The sequence below is a fragment of the Netta rufina genome (genome assembly GCF_964035555.1).
Source record: "Netta rufina genome assembly, chromosome: 5".
Taxonomy (NCBI): domain Eukaryota; kingdom Metazoa; phylum Chordata; class Aves; order Anseriformes; family Anatidae; genus Netta; species Netta rufina.
The window spans coordinates 31,313,478-31,336,294 of NC_140128.1; the positions used below are offsets into that span (position 1 = coordinate 31,313,478).

Consider the following 22,817-nt stretch of genomic DNA (forward strand, 5'->3'; position numbering starts at 1 on the left):
AAACATTTTTTTGATTTTTTTCCCCTGAATTTATTATGTAAAGACAACTTCAAAAATGGTTTGAGCAAATAATTCCTATTGAAATCCACAGAAGTTAGGCACTTCATAACATTGAAAATTTGACCTATGAGTACTTTCTGTGGTGCAGATATACTGAGAGTCATAGCATAAATGTTCGTCATTCACTTTAATCAGATACACTTCAAATAATACTTAAATGATTCTTAACAGTAGAAATTCAGAAGGAATAAGCATACAACTCACTTCATTGTTACTTCATTTTACTTTCAAATTTCAGAAAAATCAGTTAAAACATTTCACTAAAATGCTCCAGACAATAATTACACCCTGCCAGAAGCATCACTATGCTTAAATAAAAGAAGCAATTATCAAGTAAAGCTTAGAAACTGATAGAAAAATAGGGTCTGTCTCAAAAATAGGTTTTGTCTCTCTTCTTACAGATGTATAAGATCTATATGCTACTGTCCCACCTGGATTTACTTATTTGCATTAAGCATTATTTAGTCTGCTAGTTTAGGCTGCTAGTTTCCAGCTCCTGGACTGGGGGTTCGTGATGTCTGCTAGGAGCTGAAAAACAGCTCTACAGAATGGGGGGGGGGGGGTAGGAACTTAAGGGTTTAGTGGGAAACAAACTGCACTTGGTACTCAGGAGTGTAGTAGTCACACGTAGTCTGCTCTGATGTTCCCAGAAATCTGCCCTGCAGAGGACAAACAGCAGCAGGTGGGAAATGACTGGGCAAGCGCAGAGAGGACTTAGGATGAGGAGTAAGAAACAACCTACAAATGGACTATGTCCCTTTTAGTGGGCAAAAATAGGGACCGTCCTTCTCTTTTTCCTATGATTTAATTCACTAATGTTATTAGAAAATATTTCCTTATCATATTAAAAGATACCAAGTCATTTCTGCCTTTTTTTATATCCACAAAACCCAACCGATGGCACGTTTAGGTTTAACTCAAAGCAGAACTGGTTTTAAAATAATATACTTTAAAAACGTAGCAAATGGAAAGGGCAAACAACTTGAACTGTAGAGCAGTGGGTAGCCTGTGAAGAGAGAGACCTCATATGGAAATGGCTGTGGAAATAAGCAGGATGTAGGACTCTCATGATGTCTTCTAGTTTTGAAAGGAAAGAAAACAGCAGGACACAGCAGTTCTGTATGCAGAGATGGTTGGAAAAAGAGGCAGGGGAGCATTAGGGTCAATTTTAAAAGAATAGGGGAGTAAGTATGAAATCAGACAGCCAAATGCAGAACTTATCCCATTAATTTAAAACATTTTCTGCTATAAAGAAAATTTTAAGCACTTCAAATTTCCTTTGTGTGAATAAGCTTTTTCATTGTCACCTACAAAGCTCAAATCTCAGCCAGATACTAAAAGCTGACCAAGAAATTACTAAACTATGTGTAACAGAAGCCAGATCATAACAAGCGCTTGAAGATGTGGAGTAACAGAGCTCCACATAAGGACCCTTGCTTCGCCAGGCTAACTTTAACCATTGACATTCAATTATTCAAAACAGGTCAATTCTTTCCTAACAGAATACCTTCTACTTTTCTTTGTACGTTTGTTTTTGTTTAAGTAGCACTGGCAGAAAGAGAGGAGCAACACTGTGGAAGATGTTTCCATGTGAGCCTAGCTGCTACCCTAACCTGCTACCACTGCTGTAGACCTGTGCCTTTTCCAAAAAAGTTTCACCAGCTAAGAGAAAGACTTTACACTCCCACATCACTGTCTTTTACTATCATAAAACTGGCTGGCACTACTTATTCAAACTTTACTTTCAATGACTGAGCTGTTCAGCTAGCCTGTTGTTCATTTTCCAGTATAGACTGCCTAATTTTGCACTGTTATAAAGACTTAAAGAGGAAATATCTGTAATGACGCTGGGTGTCTCCTTCTGGGTTTGTTTTCATGAGGCAGCTTGCAGACAGAACTCTGATGATAACCTCTGTATCAGGTGCAGCTAATGATGTGCTTTGTCAAACTGGCACAGTTTATCTCTTCTCAAGTACTCTAATGTGTGAAAGGTGTGATTGCCAAATACATTAAACCCCATGCCAATAAGTCACGATCTCATACCATCAATTCATGGTTTTTTTTGGTGCAAGTGAAAGCAGAACTTAATCTTAAAGCCTAACTGAAGCTAGTCTGGAACAGATAGTATTTAGCTCTTTCCCCACAGATACAATCATAGTGCTATTACCTTTTCTGAACAGAAAAGCTATCCAAGTTCAAATTTGTGTTTTAAAGAAAAAAATATTAGTTTGGGGTTGACAGAGTAGGAAATAGGTTCCTTGATTTGACTGGATTCAAGTGAACGCTCCAAGTCCTCCAAACTGATTTCCCTTCAACCTTTCAATGAATTCTCTGAAGAAGTTGCATCGTCTTTCACTTGATACAAATCTTCCAGTCAGCATCAATGCTCAGGGCTAAATTTTCCAGTGTCAGCACAGAGGTCTTCGTATTGTATGTGAAAACCACTTCTTTTTCTTTCCCATCTGAACAGGACAAGAGAGTTTACTGTATGATTTAGGTAAACACTTTTGAAACACAACTACGCATGACTCCTTCCAGTTTTCAATTCAGACTCCCTGCCACTGGTGGAAAGGACTGAATACAAAACAAACAGTAGTTAAATCAGTGACTTATGGTACATCAGTTTTCCTACAACTATTCAAATATTTTTCTGCAAAAGTTAAGCCTTGTTTGAGCATAGTTGTTACTTTAAGCACCCTAAATGTCCTAAGTTTGACAGATAGAGGTAGAAAACCCATATCCATGATTTGCACGGTGAAGGGATGTGTTTGGAAAGCAGCCAGAAGCGAAAAGCCCTTTTTGTAAATGCTGCTGTCTATACATGTAGGATCCCTCACAACTTCTAGAGATCCCCATAAAGTCAAGATGTCCAGGAGCTTTTGAATAAACAAAGTGAAGAGAAAAGTAATTCGTTCTTTGTCTGCAAATTTCCTGGTTTTGACTATTACGCAGGTTTATAGATCTTATCTGTACCTGGACCAACTGACCGGTTTTTCAATAAAAATGCTATTTTTGGTAGTATTCTGTGTAGTACAACTATCAGAACTTGGTAATTCTGAAGCACATCTACTGATACATTCACTGCCTTACAAAACAAGTGTTCTTCAGGTCTGCATGTAATATTAGTGGTGATTAGCTACTGGATAATTGAACTATATTCTGTCCTTGCTACCCAAGCAGCAGTACATAAACAAAGATGTTCCCTGTGCTATAGCAGTTTATTTGTAGAGCTGTCAGTTTGTCACCTCTAATGAATGGCAACAGTATAACAGTACTTTGAATAATTGTAGTAAAATGAAAGTCAATGCATTACCCTTGGAACAGACTGATACAAAAGTGGGTTGTTGTCCAAGTCCCAGAAATATCACCCGTTCAACTACACATGTGGTGTGGTATTGTCCACTTTCGCCCATGCAGCTGAAAAAAATAAAATTATTTCATATAGTTTCTGTCTATCAGTAGAAGTTCAGTATCACACTGAAAAAATACTGTGTTAGTCTCATCCTGAAAGTTCCCTAAACAGGTTTCCATTCCTCTATTTACATTTCTCCTGAAAAAAGTAAAATTTTTCTCCCATTATCAGCTAATTTTTGACTGCATGGCAGATTTCACAAAGTTAAAAGGGGAAAAAAAGTTTGAGAAGTTTTGTGGCAAAAAACGCAGCTTTGACAACAAGAAACATTCTCAATTTCTGTAAAAGGGCAGTAGAAACCCCTAAATATAAATGTAATCTTTATTTTAACATTTTGCAAGTAAAATGTTCCAGTCTTAAGCACAACTAAATTTCATTTTGCAACTAATATAATTTCATGTATTTGTATTTATTATAAAGCTCTAAAAAAGCCCTCATATCCAAATTAAACTAAAATTTTCCTTTTTGGGGAAAACAATGTTATATCATTCATTTAAATTACTTTATTTTGGCAACTCCTAGATTTTCTAGTAGTTTAGCAATAATCTTTCATTTCTATCCTGAATTTTGAAGATTTTCAGATTTCACTTATGAGATAAGGGAATTTGAAGCATGCTTTTGGCTACATTATTTAACCTAGTCTACAGTTTTGCTCTCTGTTATATTTTGTAGTCTGAGGACCACCTACTGTACATTTCTGAAGCCTGAGGGAATAATGAAATGCCTTTATTATTTATACACTTCACTGCACTATTTATGCATGAGCAGCAGATTTCAGTAGTAGAAGTGTGACAGTGGCATATTTAGGTTCTGTTTCCTTTGAAGTATTTAGTGATATTTTTGGAACTTCACTAAGAAATAGATAACACTAATATTTCCTTATTTGCAAGGCAGTCATAATGAACTAGAAAAGGCATTTCCAGTGGCAGTATGTTGAGTGGCTTTTGTCTGCATCAGTTGCTGTTACCTGGAAGACAGAATGTTCTTGTGGAAAGTGAATTTCCGGTACAGGAACTGCTTCTTGTGGAGGTACTGAAATGAATGCCCATCATCTAGGTAGAGCTCACCTATTGCACGGGCCTGTGAAACACATCAGATAGAGACCAAATTAACAACAGCTTCTGGGAGTATACAATGATACATTTAAAAAGAAAAAGTCTCACTACATGTTATTAATGTGGGTGTCAGGTGTCACTTTATTCATTAGAAAGGACAGTTGTGGGAAGTTCTGTGTATATGTCCAAGAAATTTGTGGCTTGCCAATTCTCTGTTTCTTCTTCTAAGGGAATTGCAGAGGCCTGAGAAAGGTCAGAAAAAATGTTTTACCCGTGCTACACTCTGATACTTTTACTCTGAGGAAACAGTGGTAGGGAGGTAGGAGCCCCCTGACAATAAAGAACAGTAGAGGAGAGCCACTGGAAATCCAGATGCAGTTACCACTATGCTCATTGAACAGAGAACAAGCACCTAAAAAAGCATAAATGCAGTAAAAGACAACTTTGTAAAGGGAATATCACTTCTAAGTACCTCTGTGTCCAGGGCCACACGGAGTTCGTAAGAAACATCTATCATCCATTCAGTAGATTTTCCAGCTGCAGTTTTAAGAGGTATCACAGTGCCTCCTCGCTGGAATACAGGAATCTGCCAAAAACAAGGCCAGGGTAGAAAGGTTCACATACTCTTAATTGTATAATTTCAACTGGGAGCAGGGAAAACTGAAGTTCTTTCGTATCAAACCTCAGAAATAAACTTTTACTGCAAGCACATAAAGAAAACTATTTAATTAACATACGTTGTCCAGTGTTACTGGGATCTTCAGAGTGCCTGGATCTTCCATTCGTATAAATGTTCTGAAATCATACCAAAACTAAGAAAAATGAAAAAAGAATGAGCACAACATATATGGCAGGATCTAGAAATGCTGAGGTCCAAAATGAGCATATTTATCTTGAAGTAAATAATAACAATGAAGTTGTTAATAAGTCACAAGAAATAGCTACACCTGAAACTTCCCACACACTGCTCTTGCAAGCAGGTTTAACTACTTTAGGTATGGCAGGCACTGAATTCCCACAGAGATATTGATAAAAATATTTTTCTTAGCATGTTTGGAGAGCCTCATCTGTTTTTCTCCTTAAATTCAAGAAAGAATTGTTAGTATCTTCTGGTGCACTGGTGGAGTCACAAAGCTTTGCATGGTCTTTAGCATTCTCCTTTACTTCTGTCTTTCCTCTCATTTGCCTCTAGAGCTGAAACTCAAGCTTTCCCTTTGGAACTATTTTCCTGAAATTCATTCTCTTCCTTCACCTCTCAGCTGCTGCAGACAAATGGTCTGTGTAGAAGTGGATCACAGTGCCATCCTGTGGATTAATAACTCAGTTTCAGAGAGGAACTGATCTCTGTACATGTTAGTGTCTGCTATGCACATCCCAGGCTACTGAAGCTTGTATCTCCTTGTTATAGTTTTTCCCTTCTTCAGCTTCCCCCTGGTTTCCTTACGACCTTCCTTCAAACAGCCCTTTTCTTCCATGTGAAAAGACAAGATCAACCCTACGTGAAACACAGGAGAAAAGAAAAGGAATTGATAATTAATTGATAATTTAGTGAGGGTTTTTTTTTGGTGTTTCATGAGAAGCAGTGAGCCTCGAGGGGAGATACAAATTATAGACCTGAGATCTGTGCATAGAAGAGCTTGGAAGAGCACAGGTGTAAATTTACTGTGAGGTATCAAGATGTAAGGAAGGCTCAGAGTGACACAGAATGGCTAACACACAGCACAGTGGCAGCGTGCAGCAAGTATGAGGTGGGGAGCTGGGAGGTTGCCATATAAAACACTTGTGTGGGCTGAGCAGCTTTGTATGATTCTCACCTCCTCTGACCCTGGAAGCAGAACACTCACTGCCTTGGCCTCTTTGTCCGTGACTGGATGCACCAACAGAGCATTTCCTGGAGTAAAAGATAAACATGGCAATGAATGACTGCTGTGGTTCTCAAAGCTGCATCCCATCACAGCAGCAGCACTGTGCTCTGGTGTTGCCTTGGGTTTGTCAACCTCCCAAAGCCATTTTAAGGGCTTGCTTGAGGCCGGCTTGTGCTTATGTTCACTTTGTACTGGGAAAAAAGGCACGTGTGAGGAGCTCGTGGTTGCTCAGTCTCATTCTGTTATGGTACCGTAATGCAGCTGGGCTGTATTGCTCACCCACCCACACCTGCTTACCTAGCATGTACTCATTTTCCACACCAAAAGTTTCTAATTTCCCTGGAAACTCTACCCAGAGAGGCCTGCAGAAAGACAGTGGAATTCAGTTAGTTTCTCTTCTCCCACCAGATTGTTCAAGACTTTTTGGCATTTTTTGGTTCCATTTTCTCCCTCTCCTTACAGCTATCAAGAATTGAAGATAAAGTAACATCCTCTTCTGTGCCTTAACGTACCACTGCTAAATCACTGATGAGATTTACCAGTACAACACAGGCTATGGCACTCCTATATGTCCACTGTTTAGTGCCCTAAACCCTCGCTTTCTTCCTTCCTGCCTTCTTCCCTATGAACTTGCACTACAGATGCCTTCCCTCTAGCAAAGGAGAGATGGATGCGCCTTTCTATCAAAGTTGACCAACAATGCTGAAACCTGATGAGCTAGTCCCTGACTAGTCCTTCCTGTTCTCAGAAGCTCACTACTGCTTTTGCAGTATGTCTCCTGTCACAGACTGGGTAACCTCCACCAGAAGTTCAACTTCTTCTGTTCTTAAAAAAGGGAAGTGCAATAGGTGCCCAATAGGTGTCATATATTTAAAGTTTGAGATGGTATAAGAAAAACAGCTCATTCAAATTACAGTCTGCAGCAATTCCCCGGGTTTCCTTATAAAGAAAGCCTGGCTCACCCACTTACTTACAGACCTTCACTTGTTCACTGTAGCCTTGTTGGTCATGTGGGTGCTAATGAGACACATTTTCCACTGTGTCTGTGAGAAAAATACCATGCTTCCTCTTTAGTTCTGTACCTATTGCAGTAAATTTAACATATTCAAGGCTTTATTTAACATTGTGGGCAGTACACACCAATGCCAGCTTCATTTGAAGGCTTGCAGAAAGGAATAAAACAGAATGTAGACATTTTTGTGCTTTTTCTTTCTTTTTTACTATTTAAATAAGTAATCACAAATGTAAGAGAGAGTAATTCAGTAATTTAAATCCCTCATCTAAGTAACTTCCTGAGGATAATCACTAAACCTCCTGACTTAAGTGCTTACCTCATAACTGGTTCAGCCATTGTGTGTGCCCGATAGAACAGTGTGTATAAGTATGGCAGGAGGACGTAGCGCTCTCTAATGGCTTCCCTGATGATCTGGGTGTTCTTCTCCCCAAAGAGCCACGGTTCTCGCCGTTTGCTCTCCATGTTAGAGTGACCTCTGAAGAAGGGCTGGTAGGCTCCAGCCTGATACCATCGAACAAGCAATTCTGGTTCTGGGTCTCCAATGAACCCTCCCACATCAGCTAGATATTGCGCAGACAAATAAAAATACACATTTCTGGAAATTATTCTGAAAAACTCAAAGATCTCCTCTAACAAACATTCCAAGGATATAAATTAATGAATTTCACAGTGTACTTGCAGTTCTGCTGTTGAGTTACTGCTTGTCCAATCAAGAGCAGAAAATGGAGGTAGTAAGTTATCCTTTAATAAAAATATCGAGACCTTTTGGAGGCTGAGTGCCTTCCCCTGTGGCAGAGGACTGCCACAGTGATGCTACAGACCATCACCTGGAGATTGTCGTTCCAGGACACAAACACTACAGAAGACTAAGAGGAGAAACGATGGTGAGAGACAGGTTTTTAGCATCTGAAATCGTTTGTGAATCATCTGTGAATCCAACTGGAAATGCTGTTGAGCTTTTCACTATCTGTGTTGAAGTCTGGTGGCACTAGCAGATTTTGTGTAGTGAGCAACTCCAACTAAACAGCTTACCTCCACAGAATGAAATCCCTGCCAGGCTGATGGTCAAAAGCATTGGAATGGAGATTTTCAAGTAACCCCACTCTGCTGTGTTGTCTCCAGTCCACACTGCCCCTGAAATTTACTCAGTCTCAGGCTTACACAGGAAATTCAGGTGTATGATTCAACTTATGCTTGCAGTTAAGGAAAGAAAACAGGGATGGTCATGAAAACTGGTGAACTGCTGTTCATTGCAACTTCTGTTTTTTCCTTTATATGCATGCTCCTGAAATATCCAAAAACCATAGTGCTTTGTCCCAGGATAAAGATTGTTATTCTGACTTTAACTTGTACATGCTTTGCCAGCCCTTCCTCGTATTTTTTTAATCACTTGCACTTGTAGGATGTCACTATTCCAGTATTTCTAAGATATAGAAATATATATCTGTCCTCTCTAGACTTAACTACTATATACCAAGCTCAAGAAAACAAACCAGAAGGAAAGCTAGTCCTTGCTTACCATACTTCTGTGACCCAGCAAAGAACGATCGTGTGAGAACAAATGGTCTTTCCTTTCCTGAAGAACGTTTGATGAGTCCTTCTGCAGTTGCCATTTGCTGAAAATCATGAATATAAAAGTAAGGAGGATGAGCTTTCCAATTAAAATATTTGCAACGCTGCCTTCTTAGCCCTTCCTAGTCAGGAAAATTAAGAAATGAGTGCCCACAAATAACAGCTATTGTTAAACCAACACTTTCCTGCTACAATATACTTGAACAACAAAAAAAATATTAGTTTTGTGTAGTCACAGCCAAAGTCATTACATTGTTACCAACAAAAAAAATATTAGTTTTGTGTAGTCACAGCCAAAGTCATTACATTGTTACATTAGAGATGTATGGATATTGTCATACTATCCTGTGACAGATGTTTATTTCAAATACGGCAATAATCAGAATTTCATTCTGTAACCTGATGGAGGTTAGAGAATACCTACTACTGTTTAAATACAATCTTTATCACATTAGGCATACCCTGTAAGGGCAGATAATTGCTGGTCTGTGTCTCCAGATACTCTACCTGGTAGAATCCGTAGAGGTTGTGCAATTCCCGGTGCTCCCAGTTGTTGTAGTGTACAGCATCTTTCTGCATTGTTAGCTCTGCTCCTTTGAAAACTGATGGCTCATTCATGTCATTCCACACAAAGAGGATATTAGTGGACCCCTATGGTACAAGGTTGCAGTTAGGACATAAGACAGGCATTGCTGAGACTTAAATCTCTATAGTGGGTGTCAGACCAGTCTGGGGTTTGAGTAGGAACAGCAGCAGCAAAGCAAGGTATGGTTATTATGCTCCTGTGGTCAATTGAAAGCTGCCAGTCCTTCCCCCCTTCTCTCTTGGTGGCTTTTACGTTCAGGGTGGCAGTCTAAAAGCCTAGTAGATTTTTGTAGTTCTCACAAAACTCAGCAGAGTTGTGAAGTCACCTGCTGCTCCCACCTTCTGGTAAGGGAGAAGAGGCAGGGAAGGCCAAAAAAGACGTAATAAATAGCCATGAAGGAAAAAAAATAAATCAGAGGCCAGAAAAGAAAAACTGTAGAGGAAAAGCACCAGGGGAAATGCCAAGCAAGGTCTGTGAAGGGAGTGATTAGCTTTGCAGTAATGTTGAAGCAACCTTCAGTGGAGGGTGGGAGAAACTGGAGGTGTCTGGTAGTGTCCACCCAGGCACCTTCAGCACTGGGCAGAAGTGCTGAAAGGAATGTGAAGGAGATGTGACCATGAGCTATGAGAGCACTCCCATCTCACTGCTTGTGTGTTGTCATGGTAGTAAAAACAGGTACTGCAGCAGTGGTGTTAGATGATGGGCTGCTAAAACGCCTGCACTCTGTCCATCCTACTGCTACAATTAAGTAAGCAGTTTCAGTGGCAGAGTACAGGTTCTAGCTTTCTCAGTGTAGACAAGTCCATGGAGAGAATCCTTCTATGGTATTTCAGTTTCTCACAATATTTTCATATATGTTATGATAATACAACTACAAAAGCCACCAACTTGCTTAGCCATTTTTTTTATCTTCTCTCTTTTACCCATTTTTGGGCTTTCTGTAGCATGTAGATCAGAACAAATCAATACACACCTTGTATGTTTTGAAGGCAAATTGATCTGCATACCATTTTCGCACTTCAGGATTGGTGAAATCTAGGTAACAAGACGAACCTGTGGATGTGGGAGATCCTAGTTATTTAGCTGCTTTTAAGAGTATGTGTTGTCTTTGCACCTAAATACAGCAGCTTACAGCTAGAATGCTTTCCACAATAGGCAGCAATAACGTGGTTGATATTGTTTCTGAGACAAAAGCCCCAAAACAAATTCCAGGCCAACATGGAACTCAGTACACCTCTTGCCACTATCTGCAGATCGACACATGTAGACTCTGGAGGTCTGAAGCTCAGCACCATTTCAGGATGAATGCCAGCTGTTTGAAAAATGTTTGGATGTTAACAGGAAGCCAGGGAGAAACAGCACCCTTGGTGTTCTGAACTTGAAACAGGAAAGCGACATTGTGAAGCTGAATAACAACGTCCTGAGATGTGTGAGTGAAAGACGAATTGTTGCACTTATATGTTCATACATATGCACAGGGAGAATAAAATGGTAATACTTAAAATGGTAATAGTTAAAAACTGCCATGCTACTAGAAGTTGTAACATACCCTCGATTTTTTCCGTATTCATGTTCCACAATGTTTGTGGGCTGTCTGGAAAGAAAAAGGACACCCTCTACCAACTCACTCTGAGATAACCTCATGAAAAACAGCATGTCAAATCACCGTATTGTGATTGAATCAGTCTTCAGTTTCATGGTTCACTTAATTTTCACCCAGCCTACAACAGCTGTGTTCAGTGCAACAGACCAGACTAGATTTATTTTAACCAGAACAAGTTTGAGAAGAGGGGATGGTTGTTCTGATCAAAATTTTTCTAGCTCTAGGCACTGGGACTATTTGTAGAGCCAACAGACACAACAAAGTGTTATGGCTGAGGCAGTTAAAACATGAATGTACAAAAGACAATCTAATCAAAAGTATTTGAAATTATGAATTTAAAAAAAAAAAAAGTGTTGTGAGAAATTAATTCTACCTTAATGACTCCCAATTTTGCAAAATTTTTAAAATTAACAGCTTGAAATGCAGATCGAACAACTTTTTTTTTTTTTTTTTTTTTTTTTTTACCTGGCCAACAGATGCCCTCAAAATCTTGTCCATTTCTGTTTTTCACAAAATATCCCTTGTCTTTTCCTTGTGAATACAGGGCATACATGGGATCCACTTTAATGTGGGGGTCTACAATGACGACAAGCTGCCAGGATAAGAAAATAAAGTGCATCATTAGCATCAACTCCAGTTAGTGAAACAGGGAAATTTAACTTTTGATACAAAGCAGATAAAGAGTTCATTTCAGGTAAAGAAGGTAGCTATGTCACTCATTTTAGAAAGCATTTAGTTATGTTTGTATATCCTGCACTACACATATGTGTAACAGCTAATTTACAAGGAGGGCATGAATTCATACTTAGTCCCCTGAAACGTTTCAATTGAAATCTAATACCCCACTCCCTGAAAACACAGTGTTTAATTCATGGCTATATTCTGTGAATGGGAAAATATACTTATTTGCCTTAAGACATTTAAATATATCTTAGTTTGTATGACATACAACAACAACAGAAATTCCTATTGTTTTTAACATCCAAGTATCATATTTTATAGGTACCTTCTTCTGCCATTAACTGCCTTGCCCTAAAGCTGAGAAGGTACTAATAGCTCCAACTAAGAGACTATAAAACTTGAACGCTATTTCAACAGTTCCCCTGTTGGCAAACATCAAGCATTAAGCAATTCACAACTTTCAGATATTAAACATATACATTAGAAAGAAAAACTGAAGCAAGGACAGCTGAAGGAAGGTTGACATAGTGGTGAAAGCTCACAGTACGTAGAAGGATTTTCTCCTTTGTTGATCAGGGACAGCACTGGGCTGCTTCTTTAAGATGGAGCTTCAAAGTGGTCAAACAGCCTGATGCTCAGGGTACTAAACTAACTATGAAACAATATAATGGCATGAAGAGGTGGATTAAAAAAAAAGCTTGCACATGAGAAGCATCACCAGACTGCAACACAATCTAATTTACTTTGTTAATTACACTGTTTCTAGTGTCTCAAGTACTTTGGTTAAGGCTGATTGGGTAACTTCACACTACAAATTAGTATTTCATTCCTTCCTGATATATTATTTACCTTGCGTTTTTTCTTCCTGAGTAGTTCCTGCATCCTCTTGGGGTTTTGGAATTTCTTCTTGTCCCACGTAAAATACCTCTTCCCATCTGTGTGTTCTATGTCCAGCCATATCACATCGTATGGAATGTCATGTTCATCAAAACCTGCATCTACTGCCTTGACATCTTGCTCATCTTCATAATTCCAGCGACACTGATGGTAGCCCAGAGAAAAAAGGGGAGGTAGGGCTTGAGTGCCTAGGAAGAGTATATGAATGAAGCTAACAGTGTTAATGCTTTTCAGAATTTCTTCTGAAGGCTTTACAGAAAAGTTAACCTGAGAGTTGTGATTAACATGTACTCTGTTTGGAACCGGGAAATGCTGGGCTATTTTAAGTCTAGAGCATGTTCTTCACACCCAAGTGACTGGGACTGGCAGTTGTTCCCAAGTGATTGGGAACAATTGGCCTACTGCACCCAATGGACAAGGTAAACATTAACCCTCTCTTGAGTACAGAATATTCCTCGGGGAATCTCCCAGGTAAATCTGTCATACCGACTGACTCCAATTATTTAAGTTAGTACCTGTCAGTTGTGCAAATTGTTTGAAGATATCAAACGCAGTCGGTCCCATCAGCAGGAAAACATCAATGATCCCACTTTCTGACATCCAGCGCACATCAGTTAGAGGCACTGCCCTCTGCTTAGCAGTATCTGCAGCAGATCCGGACTGTATGTGCTTTAAAGGAAACCAAAGTAGAGCTGAATTCTTCTCTATCAAACTTTTGTTCATTAAAGGATCAAAGATGGAGACCCATGAAATTCTACCACTAACACATATCTGGCAGGTCTTAGAAAAACACAGTTTATTACATATTCTTAGCAAATCCTTTACCTTGCATACTGGTTATGTGAAATAAAGAGCAACAGTTAAAGATCACATAAAATGATGAGGGGCAAGGTAATTAGAACTTTTCTGTGACTAGTTTCTAATCATTCATGAGTAATAAAGAAAAGGACCAATTTTAATCATGTAATCAAGCATTGGAATAAAGCAAGATTTTTTCACTATTTCAGTTTTAGCATAATTCACATATTTGTGCTCAAGAGTTGATGTGATCTGTCTCCAGTGATGTTGCCATCTTGCTTTTGGCCCTGACTCGTTGTGTTTTCTTTTGATATTAAATTCCGAGGAAATTAGGCAACTCTCACCTCAGCTACTGCCTTTGTATTAATATCCACCAGTGTTTCTGAAGAGTTCAGCCAGAAAATCCCTGAAGTTCTGTTAGGCTTGTGTGCTAAGAGAAGGGGCACTGAACCATAAATACCTATTTTATCATGTATCTTGTGTCCGAAGATGTCCAAATTATAAAGCCGGTAGGCATCACCATCACTAGGACAAAGAAAAAGATTTATTTGTTAGATGTAAGCATCCCAAACCAGGCCAATTTTAGCTCTACTGTCATTCCACTGAACTCACTGAACACTCTGTATTATGGTCTTTTGTTTACCCTCCAGGCTGAAATGTGGACCTTCTATAATACTGCTTCTTTGCTTTGGTCCTACCTATCTCAATCAAGCAACATTTTGGCTATCAGTGAGAATACTGCTCACTTATTCCAAGCCCTAAAATAAAAATTCTGAATTCTTCTGTCCCCCATGAAGTTGCTCTTTTAAGAATTCTGCTTAGATGTGACTAATTGTGCAGTTCTGAATAAAGACAGCATAGAAATTTGATAGAGAACAAAAGGGGCCATTCATGAAATTGCAGAATGTAAAGCAGAACAACTCACTCTGCATGGACAGTTTATGATTCAGTTTGCTATATCATTAAAATAAAATATGGGATATAATACACATATTTCAAGCTGCTGTTTGTATTAAATCATTTACACGGTATTACAGCTCTCCTCTGCAATAATGCAATCTGCCAGCTTTACCTTGTGTTTTTGAGAAGTAGTGATTCTGCGTGTTGTGGTATTCCATAGACATGGTCAAATCCATGTAAAGAGAAGTCCACACCTACAGAACTTGGACCTGAGGTAATAACATTAAAAGAGAATAGCACAGAGTTCCATTCTTGGGCTTAGCTGAAACCAAGAAAGCATCACAACCTAATTGTAAAAAAATAAATAAAAAAGCAAATTTTAACAATCAGCTTTTTCAAACTTGTTTTCAACTTCTTTCATCGTAAGTTATATACTGCAGAGGTAACATGTGTAACAGATTTTATTGTATTTCTTCCAGTTTTGATCTGCTTAAGATAAAATGAAAACAAAAAGAAAAAAAAAAGAAAAAAAAAGGAAAAAAAAGCACGTAATAGTTCCTTTACTATGTAGTAAAACTGCTTAAAATGATCTCCTGTTTCTATCCCAGCAACTACAAGCCAATCTTTGCAGCACAGTGGTACAGTAGAGTGAACATCAGAGTCAGAATTGCTTGTTTTCTACACTTTTCAGCCACAAGCAGTGGCTTCAGTATCAGAATCTTACCCCAGGGACTTTACTCCCTCAATACAGAGAAGCAGCAAAATCATGATGCTGGCCTAATATGTCAGACGCAGCATGAATAATGAGGGCAAAAACCTCCTGCTTTTTTTTCCCGTGTGTTTCAATGGTGAAGAGCAGAAACCTCTATCACCACAAGGAAGCTCTTTTAGACTTCCCTCTGCATACTGCAGCTGCTGGGCAGTGCCAGTTGCCACAGAAGGCTGCATGACAGAAGTAACAAAGCTAACAGAATTAGTTAATGCAGAATGCAACTGGACAGGCAACAAAGGGTCATGCGTTCTGGTAATTCATAATTTAAACTGTATTTGAGCTTCTGACTTCCAAATATCTATCCCCTTCTTAGTGTCCCTTAAGACTGCTCAGTACTTTCCTTTGTAGTAGTCCCCCACTTAAGAAGTTTCTCTGCAACAATTATTGCTTAGATACCATGATTTCTGATATGTCATCAGAATAAACATGTGAAATCAATGTTACTATATAAAAAGCAGAAAACAACTACAAAAAGAAATAGTGTATTACATAGTAGTCAGCCAATGCAGATAGTGTTACACTTGGAAATGGCAGTTAGCTGATGAAATGCGTCACAGATGAACAGAAATCTAATGATTATTTCCAGTGCTTCTGTCAGATTTGTTACCCTCTGACACCTTACAGGCAAGTTAAAAGGTTTGAGTGAGACATCGATAAACATTAAGCAGCTAAACAGAAATATGAATGAATAAAGGTCAATACATGTACAGTAAATACAGTAAATACAGTAAAGGCACTTTCAGAACTAAACTGAGACTTACCATGAGCTTTGAAATCCAAGAAACTGCCAAATTTCTCTTGCCAGAGACCTAGATCCTCCTGTTTCTCCTATATAAACAGAAATAGCTAAGCCTGTAAGTGCAACTACTCACACCATGTACTAAGAAAAATGTCTTTATTCACATGAGATTCATACATTGTTACTTTTTTTTTTTTTTTTTTTAAATATGGCTAACATAAATAAATCCAAAATGCAGTTCAGATTCTGCTGCAGCAGTGTGAATCCTCCAAAGCAAGAACACTCCCTGGCAGAATCCAGAGTTCAGATGCATGTATGCTGAAAGCAGCATAGCTTCTTCAGTTTTTAACAGGATGGTACAGTAAGCCATCTGCTCTACAGGAGGCTAAAATTGTCATGGGCATAACTCAGCCTCCTGAGAAAACTGGCATGTGCCTATATGCACTGCCAGGACCTGGCCTTTTTCCAGAGGGAATCTTCCATCAGTACTAAGCATGGATGTATGTATAGACATATCTTTGGACTGTTACAAAAGAGGTCTCTTTCTTTTGAAACTCTCTTTGCAAAGAAAAGGGAATTTGAAAATGACCAAATATCAACAGGAAACTCCCTGTTACATATGTAGTCCAAATTAAATGAGAGATCAAGAACAAAAGAGGAAAAAAAAAGTAAATAAAATGGCCATGGAAGACATTTTGAGCCAGATCTATGTGCTGATGACTTCTACAACCATGGTAAAACACATACTGCTGTCTGAAATACCAGATCCTCTTTGAATTTCACTGGAAAAATCATTAGATTAAGAAAAAAATATATTTGATACATCTCATAAAGGAATAGCTGATGTGGGACTTTCAGTCACTATCATCTCTCATGTGAATGAAAGGCCCACAAAGCCCAAAGTGCACTGTAATACATTCCAATAGCGAAGAAAAAGAACTGCATTCTGGTGTCATGATAAAGATGAAGTCATGGCAATCTACTGTATATTATGTGCTGCATGTTAGTTTGGCTGTTTGTAAGAACAGTACCAGAAGAAATCACAAATGTGATTCTATTTAATCAATTCTCTTTTCTACAAAATATTAATGATGGAATTGGAGTAAGCATAGGCTACCTTAGAAGAATCACTTGCTGCCTCCTCGTTTTCTGCTGTAGATTTTCTAGTGAAAACAAATATATAAAAAATAATCAGTTTATTGTTAACATATGGAAGGAATTAAAATAGAAAATCCATATACCATTATGCATTCACTTACATATTATATAAGTGCTTTAGAATCACAGACTCATCTATATTGGAAAAGAGTTTCAAAATTATCAAGTCCAACCATCTACCTGACCTATCATTAAACCACATCCCTTAGTGCAATGTCCACACAACTCAAAAATATCTCCAGGGATGGTGACTCCGCCACTTCCCTGGGCAGCCTTTTCCAATGCTCGACCACCTTCTCTATGAAGAAATTCTTCCAAATACCCAATCTAAGCCTCCCCTGGAAAAACATGAGATTGTTTCCTTGTGTCCTAAAGTGCCAGACTACTCTGAAAACTGATGTAATTGTAGAGAGCTCTGATTGGCAAATCATTTTAATATTTGATGTCCTAAAATAGCATTCACTCTACACTTGAATTAAATTCATCCTTTCAGATTCCACATTTATTTCTATCTGTGCCGGCATTTTACCCACCCAGAAGATCCCCATGTCTTTGTTCTCTATTAAAGGCTGTTAATTAATTTTTTTTTCAAATAATTCTTTCTATGAGAAACATGCTTGCTATGCCTGTTTCCTAGCCATGACACGGTCTGCTTTGTAAATTCTCATTCTTCCAGCACTTTGCAGTGGGACTGATCTGCAAGCTCATATATGGCATATTGTAACTTACTTGAAGAGCTTATATGGTGAACAAAACTTACCTGAAGAGTAAGTCTAGTCATAAAATGAGGCAAAACTAAGAATATTATCATATTACCATCGTTCATTCCCCAAAAGACAAGGGGAACAAGACACTTTAGTTTATTAAAGAATTGGTTAATAACTTAGGTTAGCATGAGCATATGTCTGCTGTAGGGGATTCAAAGAGTCTGCAGCTAATTGATTTAGACATTCTTTTTTAAAACTTCACTAGCATACTTACTGGCATGAAGTAATAGAGAAGACAGATTTCAACATGTGGGAGTTTCTATCACAAAAATTGCTATTCCAATATAATTGTTTATTTTCAGCTACAGCTCAATTACCAAATGGTGGGATAGACAGGTACTGTACCTATCACTAGGAGGTGGTTGGAGGTGCTCAAAATATAACAACCCATTGGAATTCATGCTCAGAACAGTCTCACCCTTGGAGTGTAGCTCAACCTGGAAGGGGTTTGCTGTGACTTGAAGCGTGTAGTCCTTATTAACACTTGTCAGCACCAAAATACCTGCCTCCTTCTGGGATACAGAAAGTCTGTCAAATGAAAAGCAGCAACAGTTTTATATGAATCAGCATATGAGGGAAAAGGCAAAACAACCTTGCAAATGAAGCTGTAAGTTACTAAGTAAGGTGCTAAAACATTGTCCCTTCACTCACCTCTGGGTGGTAGGTTCCTTTATAAGAACATCAGGAACTTCATATCTTGCTCTGAGAGGAGCTGCTTCATTAATTTTAATCCTAAAAATATTGCCTTCTATTTCATATATTTCTACTTGTAGAAGAACCTGGGAGCAAACACAGATAAACCGGTAATGATAAAAAACATTAACTTACTTTTCAACTTAACATCATCAGACACTTTCCGTCTGGAAAAAAGCACTCATGCCTGCTTTCTGATTTAGTGTTCTTTAGTACTACGAAATAACAGTCACCATCCACAAAATTTACACCAGCTAGCTCTGCTTTGCTGCTTTGAAGAGCAACTGTTTTAAAGTGGATTCTTTATCTTCAAGGTTCTCATGCCTAGAATATTTGCAGCTCTCCCCACAAGTAACAAGGAAAACAGGGATAGTATACAATAACCTTGAAGTTTGGGTAATTTTAGTACTGTGGTGTAAATGTAAGAGCAGGATACTACTGAGATGTGGGCTTTTTGCAAAAGCATCAGTGCTCTGTGTTCACTGGTATTCACAGTGGTACTCAGACTGATGACCCATGTCAGAAAGACACCTGAATAAAAACGGATGATACTGCTCTACTTATAAAGATGTGTAACTAGCTATTTTACACTTCAGGGAACTGTAAACTCACTTTGTTCTTTGTTTCACACAAAATGACTCATTTTTATTCTGTGGAGAATCTCTATGCAAGAAATCAGATTTTTTTTTTTCGCACTTCTGTATTTTTCACTTTCTGAATCTTTTCTCCCATGAGACACAAAAATTGGATGAAAAATTTTGGCCTGCTATCTTTTCCTTTTACCTGGGAGCTAATCAGTACCACTCTCTTCAAAGACATGAAAGAGTGAAAGTGCCATAAGACTAGATGGAATGTAGGCAAGGCAGAAAAATTGATTTGGAGTTCCAGATTCTGCTTCTTAGGATACACTTCACATTATGCCATCTTTGAATAAACTCCCAGTCTACAGAACTGCAGGGTCTTCAGTCTTTCACCTATGTTAAGATCTAGGCAGAAAAAAAAAAAAAAAAAGACTCCTTTTTCTATGCTGACTTCAAAGGTCAGGATCAACACTGAAGGCAGAGAATACATTCATACACATTATCTGCGTAATGCGATGCTTAGAGCATGGAATGGGGAGAGCTGCCATTCCGAACTCCCATAATCTGTGGATGGTTTAGGTTGCCTTTTCCCTGAGTGAGTATGTTAGCTGGTATTCTGTCAAATTAGAGAAATGGAAGATAACCCTCTTCCTGGATCTTTTTTTATATATGAATAATTTGATAGGTGAGAAAGACTTTTTTCCTAAAAGGTTGCCATTCATCAAATATGGTAATACAAAGGTATGCTTGAGAGGTGTTGAAACATGTGTCTTCTTATTCCATTATAGAAAAATTATGTATTATTTTGGAATAGTGGGGAAAACCTGAATTAAAACATTTTTTCACATAAAAAAAGAGTCGATTCAGATTTTTAATAAAGTCAGTACAGATTTTTTTTTTTAAGTTCCTTAAAATGTCCTCCTTAAAATGTCCCTTTTTCTTGCTCAGTCTCAAGTTGTCAAATAAATACTGACTAGTAAGGACATCTTTAGGCTGATACTTTGCATCATAATTACCTACCACTGAAGTATCTCAAAACTTTCTGCAAGCATTATCAGACCTGGTGATAATATTCACTGCTCTTTCTTATACTAGGTAAGATCTCACCTTATTCTCCTCATGAATAATTTGGAATTTGACATTCTCGTCGCTTAATGTGGCTGAATCCAGCAGTGCTCGATACAAGGATTTTCCAGGACGTAGAAGTTTCTGACGCCTGACAAGACAGAGAATTGTTTTTAGACTCCCTACTTATTGTGGCTTATATCACACACAGGGACATACCATTAAGTTGGAAATATTTACTAATGATTTGTCTTGAATTTTTTCAAACAATTATTAGTGCTTCAAGTAAAGGGGAAAAAGAGGGAATATAGTTCTAAGCAAACGTGTATATGAATGAGATGGAAAATAGGGGGGCCTGGTCAACCAACACCATCCCAAAAATCTTTTTTTAAATAACAGGATAAATTCAAGTGACCAACTAAAATCGAAGTTGCCCAGTTACATTTCACTTCTTTCCAGAACCCCATAAATTTCATCGGAATAATCCATTTTTTATTTTCTGTTATACACACTAATGTTTGGTTTCCAACCCTCCAGTGAACAGCTTCTACATTCTGTAGTGAATAAGCAATACATATTTGTAATTTGTAAGCTCCTGGATATACACTGAGGAAATTGATTTTCAAGGGATACTCATGAATCTACTGACCTAAGAAGGCTCTCTGCTTTGCAAGACCCAGTGTTTGAGCTGCTAAAATGAAAGCAGGAACTGAACAAGGAGAGTGGCCAAAGTCTGGATGGGCTGCTACAGAGTTTTAACTGCAGTTTTTGGTCCTGATGATGTTTTTAGGACAGAGACCCTGAAATAAAGGGTCAACTATTTGGAGAATTCTCCTTGCTGAGCCCAGGTTTTATAAACTGTTTGACGATGGGTGTCCTTGAAGGGATGCTTCTTTATCAATAAACTGACTTGGTTTCCTTGCAAACAGACATTATGCAGATGTGAGCAATCACGCAAAGGATTTAGTTTAAAAGTAGAGCAGAAACATGATCTGAGGCTTGCCACTGTGCAGCAGCTTCCTGTTGAGAAATTAGATGTCTTAAGTTAAAACGGTGACAGGTGAGAGAGGGCTGATGTGAAAAGATGTCTTGCTCCCATTGGCAAAATATTATCTGGAACTTCGGAACATAATTTCCTGAAGAACAGAATTGGGTACTTGAAACTATAACCCTGTATGTCAGAGGCTAATTGGTGTAACACTGGGCGATCATTTGTTTTACCTGGGCAACATTAGACAGGATACAATGGAGGTGAGATTCTACCTTTTAAAATATGCTGACCGGTTAGTGGAATGCTCACTTTGAAAGGAACATCCTGAAAGTAGCACAGTCGTTGTGATTAAAAATCAATGTGAAACTACTTCCTGTAACTTTTAAGAGTTTGCAAAACCAAATACCCTACACTACAATTCTTCTCTTTACCTGTAAAAAGCAATCTGGTTGCATTCCTTAAAGTTGCTTTTGTCCACAGCTTCATCTTGAACACTAGAAAGAGCAGAAAACATTTACTTGTGTTCAGAAACCACCTGTTGACAGATCAGATGATGGGCGTCTCCCTCTAGAGTGGTGAGGATTAAGGAGAGTGGAGACAACCATGACATAAAACTTGTTGGACTCTGAACTACTGTGTTTGGATATAGGAAGAATTTGTATGCATTTAGGTCAAAGCTAAGCCACTTCCTTTTAAAGTGATAATTTTGACAGCCAGTTGGATCTGTGACTAACAGAGATGAATTTCTGCATAAGTGAATTCTTGGGGCTTTGCATTTTGAAGCAAGTTCTCTCTCTGCAGTCCTTAAACATTATGTTCCAGCAATAAAAACTGACAGGACTGGCAGAAAAGGAGGAATCCTGTGTCCCTCTTCTGCCTGCAGTGGGACTAATGAAGAGGAGGCTTCTGTTGGCTCAACCAACAGCTCTGTGTTATCTCGGGACTTGAGAGAACTTCTAGATGTATTAGAAAACAGTAAATTTTTGGCCTGCCTGAAAACATTGGACTGCCAATAGCGCCTGTCATCAGCACGTTTCCTCTACCATACCGAGTTCAGCCACGCATGGGAGAGAATTAGGTTTTATTTAGTCCTGGCAAACGAAGAGCTGACGCTCACAGGACGTTAATTACACACACAAACACCACACACAGACGCAGAGGGCAGCCGTGGGTGACAGCGGCAGCTCACCGGGCACTCACAGCCCGGGGGGACCTCCCCGCAGCACCCCCCCACCCCGTTCGGGCCCCCTCCCGTCAGCTGAAGGCCCCGCGCAGCCGGGGGCGGCTCGGCCACGTCCCCCGCAGCCCCGTCCCCACCGGCGGCCGGCTCCGGGCCCTCCGCTGCCTGCAGCCGGCCCGGCGCAACCGGGAGCGAGCAGCGGGCCGGCCGGGGAGCCGTTAGCGGGCAGCGTTACCTGGCTTCCCCCGGCGCCGCCGCCTCCATCGCGGCTGCTGCAGCCGGAGGGGCGGCAGCGGAGGCCGGGCTTCCCCGGGGGTGCCCTGCGAAGCGGAGGGGATCGGAGGCCGGGCAGCGGCTGCTCCGCCCCCCCCCTCCCCTCCCGGCGCCGCTCCTTCTCGCCCACGACGGCGGCGCGGCCCCGAGAGGA

General features: G+C 39.3%; 1 protein-coding gene across 1 annotated transcript; it reads right to left on the reverse strand.

The window, feature by feature from the left end:
• Positions 1-29: 29 nt before the first annotated feature.
• Positions 30-22,800, reverse strand: GANC (glucosidase alpha, neutral C). Its single transcript, XM_084287524.1, has 24 exons — positions 22,626-22,800; positions 21,642-21,704; positions 20,262-20,370; positions 18,532-18,659; positions 18,226-18,408; positions 17,073-17,118; positions 15,978-16,044; positions 14,617-14,713; positions 13,889-14,069; positions 13,262-13,415; positions 12,699-12,934; positions 11,634-11,760; positions 10,539-10,618; positions 9,487-9,630; positions 8,927-9,023; positions 8,440-8,541; positions 7,724-7,967; positions 6,690-6,754; positions 6,342-6,418; positions 5,265-5,339; positions 5,000-5,113; positions 4,440-4,552; positions 3,374-3,477; positions 30-2,522 (listed from the first exon to the last, which is right to left on the reverse strand). Exons 1-24 carry the CDS (start codon positions 22,652-22,654, stop codon positions 2,413-2,415), a joined length of 2,745 nt encoding a protein of 914 aa, XP_084143650.1. The 5' UTR covers positions 22,655-22,800; the 3' UTR covers positions 30-2,412.
• Positions 22,801-22,817: the final 17 nt, after the last annotated feature.